At 47.9% G+C, this 10,595-nt stretch overlaps 1 protein-coding gene across 5 annotated transcripts in view; it reads right to left on the reverse strand.

The window, feature by feature from the left end:
- Positions 1-10,260, reverse strand: part of PBX1 (PBX homeobox 1) — a 269,022-nt gene extending 258,762 nt beyond the window's left edge. The window contains exons 1-3 of one of the 5 annotated variants that reach the window (XM_011380903.2): positions 9,897-10,259; positions 9,464-9,719; positions 6,147-6,220 (exon numbers count right to left, since the gene is read on the reverse strand). In XM_011380903.2, coding sequence (XP_011379205.1) covers positions 6,147-6,220; positions 9,464-9,654 — 265 coding nt within the window. In that variant the 5' untranslated portion in view covers positions 9,655-9,719; positions 9,897-10,259. Of the gene's footprint in view, positions 1-3,216; positions 6,054-6,146; positions 6,221-9,463 lie in introns of those variants that run through there. The other 4 variants (XM_023523794.1, XM_023523798.1, XM_023523797.1 and 1 more) reach the window with 4 other exon arrangements.
- Between the last annotated feature and the right edge of the window lie 335 nt (positions 10,261-10,595).

Below are 10,595 nucleotides of genomic sequence, written 5' to 3' on the forward strand. Positions count from 1 at the left end.
CTCTCTCTTCTTCCAAACTCGTCCCAGCCTTTCGGCCAGAGGCAGCTCATTCTCACTTTAAGAGGACGGCGAGACAAACAAAAGACAGCAAACCTTAAATGCAGCAATTCTGGTCTCTTTTCAGCATAGAATCGCAGTCTTGGAATTGGCTTGGTCTTTAGGGACCATCTGGCGCAAGCCTCTCTTTTTTTCATGCAAGAAAACAGGGCCAGAAAGAATAAAAGCTAACAGTTATTGACTGTTTACTCGGTGCCAGGCACTATAACTTACGTGTATTACCTCGTTCGATCCTAACGACCCTCCGGGATAGGAACCATCATTATCTCCATTTCGCTGATGAGGAGAGCGAGGCGGGGGAGTCGGGGCAACTTGGACGAGGTCACGGAGCCAACGGCAGGCGCCGTGCGCTGCGAGGCCAGGCAGCCCGGCGTCTGAGCCCGACGGCCCTAGCCGCGACGGCTACGGTTTCCCCCAGAATCGCCGAAGCAATTTCCCTGTCATCTTAGAACGACTTCCTGGCAGGTCCGGAACTGACCCACCCGGTACCCACGTGACGGTGAAGGGTCAGAGGAAGATGTAGCTGAAACTGTGGCCTAAACCAAAGAGGATAAACTCTTCCACCGCTGCAATCCCGCTATCCGCCGATGACTGAGCGGCCGGCACGGGGCCGTCGAAGGTTAGACCGTCCGGGGGCCACGCCTGACCTTATTCTGCCATAAAGGGAGAGAGGTTGTCTAGGCTTATGACAGTCTGTGTCTGCACTTTTTTTTCCCCTGGAAATCACTCTGCCAAGTTTTGAGAAGTGACATCTCTAAGACGCAGACGGGGCAAAAGACAGGCTGAGACGTCTCCTGAGGAGACATCCCTGGGCGGCCGCTACTCGATTGTAGGCCGGGAGATGTGGTTTTTGGGCCCGAAAGAGTTAAAACAACGACTTCCTACGAGATGGAATAGGATATGAGTCCTGAGATAATTTATTATAGGGACGACAGCATCTTTTATTTATATAGCACGGAGAGTGCAGAACACTTTGCAAACAACTCATTAATCCACCGCTTATTTTATTTATCAGTCACCGCATTCCTCAGACCCTGCCACAGCACCTCAGGGGTGCAGCCGGATGATGCCAGTCCCCCAACCCGGGCCAAAGTGGCGATGTAAACGGACAGAGTGCTCCAGGGTCATGTGAAAATGAGTAGCAGCTGGACCTGGAAAACTGCCTCTATCGCGTGGCGTTTTGGGTGAATTTTTTAACATAAAAAGGAAAAAGGATCACGGTGTTTACATCCACTTCACCAAGTTGAAAGCCTAACAGCATCCGTCTACCAGGGGTTTGAGACCAAAGTTAAGGGCGAGTTCCCCTAAAGCGTGCACGCACGCTATGTCTCAAAAGGAGCCAGGGTTATGCTTTAAACTAAATGTAAAACGCCTTCCTACTTAAATGTGTTTAATATCTAACTTTTGGGTCGCTTGCTTGTTTGGGGGTATTTTTTGTAATTTTGCCAACGACAACAACCAGAAGGTTATGCATGAGAGTATGACGCTGGGGCCAAAGTGTGTGACAAGGCCCGGCACCAGCAGCAAGCTAGACAAACACACGAGCAGGAAAGCCCCCCACTGGAAACCCCCCACTCCTTCCCACCCCCAACACCCCGCACCTGGGAGGTCAGGAGTCTCTCCCCGCTCTCTGCTCTCACGCACCCCCTTCCAGCCTCCCCGGTTTATCCAGAATCGCTCTCGCTTCCAGCCCTCACAGGCACCCTTACTGTTAGAGGAAATGACACCCAATTCCCCAAACCCTGTTCCGGCAGGTTTGACCCAATTGCCCTCGGCGGCCTCTTCCCGACCTCTCAGAGGCCAGAATTTGTCTAAAAACTGATCACACGAGGGGCACCGCATATCCACACACGCCACCGTTCATACGCAGACCACAGCAAACAGCACACAGCCTCAGCACGTCACAGCCCAGATGTCACTGTGCCGCGAGGACCGTGTCAGGTGAAACTGTGGCTTCCCTGCATTGGACCTGCTCCCCTTCCCTTCTCTCTCCCAGCCCCCTGAGGAGACACAAAACCAAACGAATCCTTGAATCCTTGAATCCTCTCATCAGCAAGAAAAAGGCTTTGCATTCGCCTGTCGCAGAAGAACTTCCATGGAAAGTCACTCCTGCCGCTTGCACTCCGAGAGGAATCTGACCAGAGGCGGCTCGAAATGATCTCCAGTTATTTCAGCCCTGTTCTCCGCTCAAGGCCGAACACATTCAGAATTATTTCCCTGCCACGAACAGCTTCCTGCCACACTGCCCCCCACCTACAGATAAAGCACGCACACGTGCACGTGTGCACACGCGCACACGCGAATCATTGTCTAACGCTATAAGGAGAGGAGCAGACGCCCCGTAAGGTAATTGCTGTATTAAAAAGAAGTGGCAGGCGAGAATAATAAGGGAGGTGTCAAAAGTGAAATGCAGTAGTAGACTTAAAAAAAAAAAAAAGACTACGGCTCGGCGATGGGGGTGTTAATTGAACACAGAGGGAAAAAAAACAGAGAACAAAAGGGTGTTAAGGGAGCAAGAAATAATTTTTTAACCTCCTTCCGTGATTTGATTTAACTTCAGTGCAGATAATGCACAGAAGGAAACTGGCTGAAAAGTGCCATATATAGCTATTATGTTCTAAAATTAAAAACTATTCACAACAATTATAGCTATTCATTGCTATCTATAAATATTCTCCTCAGTAAATGGCACCGATATATTTTTTTTGCGTTTTCCTAATTTTTAAACCCGCATGATTTTTGACACAGAAGTAAAAAAAAAAAAAAAAAAATCAAAGAGTTTTAAAAGCTGTTCGAGGTCTTTTTAAGAAATGCAATACGTTTGACTTTTTTTTTCCTCCTCTTCTTCCATCCCGTCGACCCCACCGCCACGTGCACACACGTGTACAACACGGCCTGCTGCTGCTAATGCGCCAGAAGACCAGGAATGACGCCTCAAAAAAACAAAGAAAATGAGATAGTAAATGGTCTAAAACCCTATGTTAAACCTCTGCGTTCCCGGAAGGAGCAGGCAGATAAAAGCCCCTTTTACACACATCACTGTAGCTCGAGACGGGTTTTTCCTGCCGTTGTTCGAGCTTTGCTGGCCGAGCATTTTGCAGGCATTCTTTCTTCTTACCATTTATTAAAAAGCAAAACGGTATCGAAATAAAAACTTACCCACCCTCTGAAGGGAGAGACACATGGGCTCTTCTTCTACTTCTTCTTCTTTTTTTTTTTTTAATATCCCCACAGTAATTTCTGACTTAAATACCTATCAATCAACTGTAACGTAGCCGGAGCTGCCTACTTTGGGTGCTGTGCGCCTGTTTCTTTCAAGTTCCAGAATGCTGGTACGACAACCTTAGCTGGTTTTCCTACTTATTTCTGAGTTTCCCATCTGAAATCACTCACAAAAGCACAAACAGCGAGTGACTGCAATGTCCACGCTGCCATCAGCCCTGCCTGTCTCACAGACCCAGGTGAGCCAAGTGCGGGAGAACTTCTGAGGCAAACAAAGCCCACCCCAGACCAAGCGGCCTCCACGGCGCTGGGGCTGGAAGCTCAGAAACACGCAGGAAGTGAGAGGGGGCTGGAAGGTGCCAGCACAACGCAGGAGTGTGTGCGACCGGACCGTCCCGGCGATTTCACCGGCTCTGCATCAAGAGCGGAAAAGCCCCTGTAACTTTACACTTTGTGGCCCGGACAGGACAGCCGCCGCACGGGGAGACGCCGGGCCGGGCCGGGCGAGCCGGAGGTGGCGGAGCTGCTGGTCAGAGGCTCCCTCCGCCACCCCGCGCCTTCTCCTGCCTGTAGCCCAGGGCACGCGACATTCCGGAGAGGGTCCTTCCCTCCCCTCCATCCTTCCGACGCACACGTAGAAGAGAAGAGGGAGGTCGGCCGTTTTTTTTTTCTTTCTTTCTTTTTTTAATTTAACTTTCCCCCGTGGGTGCCCCCTCAGCCCGAAACTCTGTGCATGTGCGTGTGTGCGTGTGCGCGTGCACGCACATGCACGCGTGTGCGATTCCCCTTCGACACTGGCGCAGTGATCCTCTCATTTGCAACTTACAGTACTTGACAAAGTATTTTTTTAATATACTATTCTAGAGACAACACGCGAAACTTTAATTTAGATTTTTTTCATTTCCAAATACTATTCTGTCATTAAATGACAGAAATTTAAAAACAAAACATCCACCCCGACAATAAACTGCACTTTCAGAGCGCTACTTTGGCTAAAACAACTGCTTCCTACCACCTCGGTTTGGCCAACACAAGGACCACGCTCTCTAACCCCCACCGGGACCAAGTCTCCGGTCACCCCGCCACGCTGATCTACTGCCTCAGCAGCTTTTAATGAGAAGACTGGGATTAAACACTTCGGTCACCACATACAGCTAAGTGCTCTGATGGGCTTCCTCTCAAAAATCTGATGCAGCGTCCTCACACGCAGAGTCCCGTCAGCCTGGGCCATCAGATATACATGTCTTTGTATCTTGATCTTACATTTTATGAATCAAGATCAGCAGGACGCATACTACACTAGAAACAAATTACAACAAACCAAATATTCGAAGTAAATAAGCATCAACATCAACAAAGAAAATGAGAAGGAAGAAAAACAGGAGCGAAGAAAAAAATACACATATGCACTTAGGGTTCCTGCTCCGGGCGAACAGAGAGAAAAAAAGAAAAAGTGTGACAAACTGAAAAAGCTCTTTCGATATCGATATGCACACACCATAAATCTCTTCAAAGGTGTCTCACAGCTAAAATAATGCAATTAACAGCTCTGCACCAAGGCTGGGCTCGGGCTCGGCAACCTGGAATGCTCAGGGTCCGAGCATCCTGCTCAGGTGCTTTGTCTGGGATGCTGTGCACAGCGCGAGGAACATCCAACAAAGGAGCCGCCTACTAATTTTACATACAATTCAAGACCCAAGTAATTACACAGTCCATCAACGGTCACATCTTGAAACTATTTATTTTCTAAGAGAAACGCGGAGAACTCTCAGACAGAAAGCCACCCTGTGTGCCCCCCCTTTATGTGTAACTATCAATGTATATCAACCGGGCATGCAATCATATTTATTGTCACTTTCATTCATGTCATGCCCTTGCTTCTATGGTTTAGATATGAATTATTGACTGTTACGCTCCTTGTTGTAAAAAATAAATAAATAAACCGGCTGTCAGGTGCTTGGCGCGGCTCGGCCGCGGGCGGCGGGTCGGGGCCAGCAGAGGCTCCGCTTTCTGCGGCCGCCCCTCGCGCCTCATCCGCACGCCCTGGCTTCAAGCTGCCCTCCCAGCTCCGTCTTGTTACGAGACAGAGATTCACCCACTTTGGGAAATTAAAGATTAAAATAAACAAACGCGAGGATGCGCGAACCGCCCCTTCCGGAGCATCTGCTGTTTAAGAACACCTCTGATTGATGACTGCTATTTTTTAATTGTTGCTTTAAAATTTAAACGCCCCCCTGGGATGTGGTATAAGTGTGTTAGTCCATGATATGAGGTCTAGAAAGTAGAAAAACAACCGAAAGAGTGATCTCACGGCATTACGTTCTCCCGGCCCTGAGATCGCAGGCACCCCACACCGACGGCCGGGTGCTGCACAGCGCTCCCCATGGCTCCCCACGACTCCCCACGACTCCCCAGGACGGTGTTGACAACACTGCTGAGAACCCCTCCTCCGCGGCTCCACGTAATTACAGGGCGAAAAGGAAAGGGAACTTTAAACAACTCCCCCTAAATGAGTGTTCTAAATGTGGGCCAAATTTATTCCTTCAGGAAATGGACTTTTACTTTCATATTTTCCCCAGAAGGCACATCGTTCCATAAATGTCCCTCCAGAACCTCTATGTTAGCCTCAGTTTCTAAAAAGCCAGGAACAGAGTTAAGGAAAATAAACCAGTAACGCTTGATAACTGCCCAAGAAACTTGCTGCTCCTTTCACAGGAAGCAGGCCACAGGACAACCTCCTGGAACATGCGATCAGTCTTCAGAGTCCTTCTATTCTGCAATTTTAATATTTAAATAATGGGTTCCTGATTGCCGGTTAAGTGAATCAATTGGCCAAAGAAAATGCTTAGTGCCGGAATCTGTCCTACCTGTTTTTTCTTTGATTTCACACAGCACATTAAACAAGGCAGGCTTCATTCTGTGGCAGTTTAAAGCATGTTTTCTGCAAGAAAGAAACAACATCATCATAGCGTAGGTGGACTCTCAAGCTCCAACCGCTAATAATGCACAGCGGGGTCAGGGGGACTGAACATTTAGCCAAAATTATACGCCGGGCATAACTCTGCGGCACGCTTCAATTGTTTTATGACTTAATATATAGAGCCCCAATGCAGAAAGAGAAATAATGTTAATTAGCAGGGAGAGAGTAGGCATTTACCAACAGAACAGAACTAACCTAAATTATGCCCATTTAGGCAGAGCTAGTTTTTTTTTGTTGTTGCTGTTTTTTAAGTACTTTAATCAAAATGAAATTCTGAAAACAATAATCCTACCCAGGGAATGAAGGCAGCACAGCCCCGCGCACGGGTTAACAGTTCCGTGTGATCTGTGCCACCACCACAGTCTGGGAGCTGCCTGCCTCTCGGTCTGTGTGTATGTTTTCAAATTTAATTCCTCCATGTGTTCGAATTCATTCTGCAGATTCCCCCGTATTCTCATAAACACAAGATGCTTGAAAGGTCTTCTGAGCAGAACTGTCAATTTATAAAATTTCAGTCCCCGAGTTAAAGAGTATGGAAATGCATTGCCAGGGGGCAAACATGCCCATGTGGGGAGTAAATTCATTTCTCTGTGTTCGCATTAGGCCTCGTGTGCACACACCGCTTATTTGCAGGTGTTGAAATTCAATTATTTACAATTAGGACCTTGCACCCACTGGGGAAAAAAATAAATACAATTCTCCCTCTTAGATTAGTGATTTACCTGGTTCTTGCGTGTGTCTGCGTTCACAGTGCACTTGGGGAACAAAACAATACCTTTCCCTTTATTTTACTATGGAAGCACTTAGCAGAAGGATATTGTTTTGGAAACAAAATCCTGATCGTATCAGCTATTAGTTAAGGGAATTCTGTGTACTAACTAAAATTAATGTGTAAAGATAAATGAAAGCCCCTGGCACTCAAGACGCATGCAATTCTTTTTTAATCCCTTTGAAAGTTAAAAAAATATATAGATAGATAGATATACCCGTCTCCATGAAGAACAGAAACCAGAAGCATGCTCTATACACTGTACGGCAGAGGAGTAATAAGCTCAAAATTCAAGAGTATCAAAACAAATATACAGTGTATCTAAAATACTAATAGTTTACTTTGTAAATAATAAATGTATCTTTTGGAGGGGTGACTAGGGAAAAGGAAAAACAGATACAGTTCTTGCTGAAGAGAGTTACATTGTTAAACCGAAAAGAAAGCTTAGTGGGAATTTAGTTCTGTGGGGGTCAAAAAAAAAAAAAAGGGGGAAAGGATTTTAATGTATCAAAGATTTCTCTTGAGGCCTTTAAAATAGTTTTCATTAACTGTATTCTTACACATAGGCCCGAATGCGAAAAGAAAAAAGGCAAAACGAAAACAAAAACAAAAGAAAACCCCACATGGCTTTCCAGAAATATCGCATTTCCAAAGCACACGAATGGGGAATGGGGTTAGAGAGCGAGAGAACAATTTCCCCGGCCCTGCGTGTGTCCCCCCTCTCGGCATCGAGGCCATTAAGAGGGGGGCCCCGCCAAGCCACGCTGTCCTCAGTGTTAGAAAAAGGAGCGGGACCGAACATCAGAAGAGAGTGGCTCTCCGGTCTCCCCAGCCCCTTCCACTTCAGAAACTTACTATCAGAGCGCTTTACTGATGTGTCTCAGTTTATTTTTCTGGAACGATGCAATAGAGAAATTTGCTCCAATTCAAAAAGAGGCTGTCAGTGGGAAATCTCGCTTCGACATACTTACTAGTTTTGTTTGGTTTGGTTTTCCAAAAAATAAAATTCAAAAACGGCACTGGTTAATTTTGGAAAACTTTTCCCTATTTTAAAAAATCTGGGATCATCCCAGCCTTCGAACAGTTCCAAGTTTTCGAGGACCCGTAAACCTCAGCACTTTTGAGTTTCCATGTTGCATGTGCTTGCCGCTTAAATAAGAGTGCGATTCACAACGTCCATGTTTTTAACTGTTTCTTCTCATTTCTCGATTCAAATTCCTATTTCCCTAAGACAAAAATACATAATCATGTCTTCTCCATGTGACTAAGTCATTCTATAGTATAGACATTGTGTATATATTTAAGACTACTTCTGAGATTTCACAAACTCATACGTGATTGTAAAATTCTCCCTTTCGAGATGGGCCTTGGGCAAGCTGTTAGGGATGTGCCACTGTGTCTGTGTTTTATTTTGAAAGAGAATTTACTGTAAAATCCTACAGGGGAGAACTATACAGCTGGCAATGGATTAGTTGAGAAGCTACACGGCTTATTTATTATGGTTTTTTTTAATGAAGACCGTCCTCTAGTATTGAAATACATAAAATTCACCCATGCCTTCATTTCCATTTAGCTGCATTCCGAGTGGCCCGAAGGAGCGAGGGGGGAAGAGCATGCTGGATTTTTGTCCCCCCACCCTTTTTAAAGGACCATACAGTCTGTGCCCTGGAAGGTTAGCAAACCAACTCGAATTAAGGGACATTAAAGTTAAAGTAAATATCCTACTCTCTTAAAACCAACAAATATGTCTACAGTGAAATTATCTCTTCTATCTTTCCATCCGCCTTTTTGGGAAAGAGAATTAAATGAATACAAAACATTTTCTGGATAGTTGACAACCATGGACAAAGAATTACCTTCGTTTTTAAGGGGGAAGAAAAGGGAAAAGACAAAAATGGACTGGGAAGGGGTATATCAAGAAAGAAGATCAGAAGTCTCTGCTTTCGGTAAGGGGTCGACTAAATTCGCAAAGAAAGTGTTCTTGGAACATTTTATTTTGTAATGTCACGGGCTCCCTCACGGAGAAGACATGGACTGCTGTTCAAAACTTGACAATTCTGCTCTCTCTGACACTTTTTTATAGCAGTAAAAAGTGCCGAGGGCTGCTTTTGGATCAGTTGGCAGTATTTTCTGCGTGCCTGAGTGTTTGTGTGGACATACGTGAATGCCTCCATACACACACACACACACACACACACACACACACACACACACAATATAAGCACACAGCCACCTCACGGCAGGGGCAATTACACTTCAGATAACAACGCTCCTTCAAATTTTACTCCTCCGCCATAGAGTTGCTCGTCAAAATAGGAAAAGAAATAACATTTAAAAAAGAAAGCGCTGTGCTGATTCGGTTCCCATTGTTTCCCCCTGCGAGAGGGAGAAAAACAAAAAACCCCAAGAAAGGAAAAGAAAAGGCTGCATCTCACCTGGCCTGCGCCTCGTCCAAACTCTGGTCGGTGATGGTCATGATCTGCTGGAGGATGTCCCCGATGTCCTGCTTCCTGCCGCCCTCCCCCTCGGTCCCCGCGGCCCCGTCCTGCAAGTGCTGGGACAGGCCGGGGTGCCCGGCCATGCCGACCCCCGCGTGGGCGTGCATCAGCCTGGGCTGCTCGTCCATCTCCGAGCAGCGCAGCCCGGCTCCGGGAAGCACCAGGCTTTTATCCGTCAAGCTGTCTTCAAATCCTTTTCAGGATAAACAGAGCAGGGGGGAAAAGAAGACCAAAAGAAAAAAAAAAAATCCCTTTGCCTCTTTGCAGGGTGGTGGGAGGATGGGGAGTGGGGAGGGGTTGCGGGGTGAGGGTGGGGAGGAGGGCCGGTGGGGAAGGGTGTTGACTCCAAAAAGCAAGGAAAATAAACCACCTTCCCACTGGCCGACAAGAAATCAGAGCTGGCGTGGGTTCGTGCGGTCCGGTGTCCTCGGCGAGGCAGGAATGGGCTCCCGGCGCTTAAATCTGGGGCTTAATCCTTTCGCAAATATGCACGGATCGGGAGAAAGGAGAGCGAGCCAGGCAGCGGGATTGCAATGCAAACTTTCCCCCCGCCCCCCGCGGCCCCCACCCCCACTCCGGGCCGGAGTGATCTCAAAGGGGGTGGGCTGTGCCAGAGCCGATCCCCCGGCCGCGGCGCAGGCAGAGCACGGGCTCGCTCCTCCTCCGGCTCTGCAAACTCCAGCGGCCCCGCCAGCCTCCTGCTTTTGTTTAGCTCGGGCTCAGGACTCCAGAAACACACACAGAAAAACCACAGCCTCGGAGGAGGAGGAGCTGGAGGAGAAGGAGGAGAGAGGAGGGGGCCGCGGAGGGGGAGGGGCGGGCGAGAGCAGGGGGAGGGCCCTGGAGCCACGCCCCCTTCCACGATTGGCCCTTCGCGAGAACACGGGCCACGCCCCCTTTCCTTGATTGGCCACCGGAGAGAAGACGGTCCCTCCTCCCCCGCTTTCCTGCCTGCGCCTCCTCTTGGGCCTCCTTGGGCTCCTCCTCGCCCGGCGCCCTGTCAATCAGGGTTCAGAGGTGGGCCGGGAAGTAGGCCGAGCTAACACCCTGTCTCCGGTCCTTAAAGGTG

Source organism: Pteropus vampyrus, unplaced genomic scaffold (genome assembly GCF_000151845.1).
Source record: "Pteropus vampyrus isolate Shadow unplaced genomic scaffold, Pvam_2.0 Scaffold414, whole genome shotgun sequence".
Lineage (NCBI taxonomy): Eukaryota > Metazoa > Chordata > Mammalia > Chiroptera > Pteropodidae > Pteropus > Pteropus vampyrus.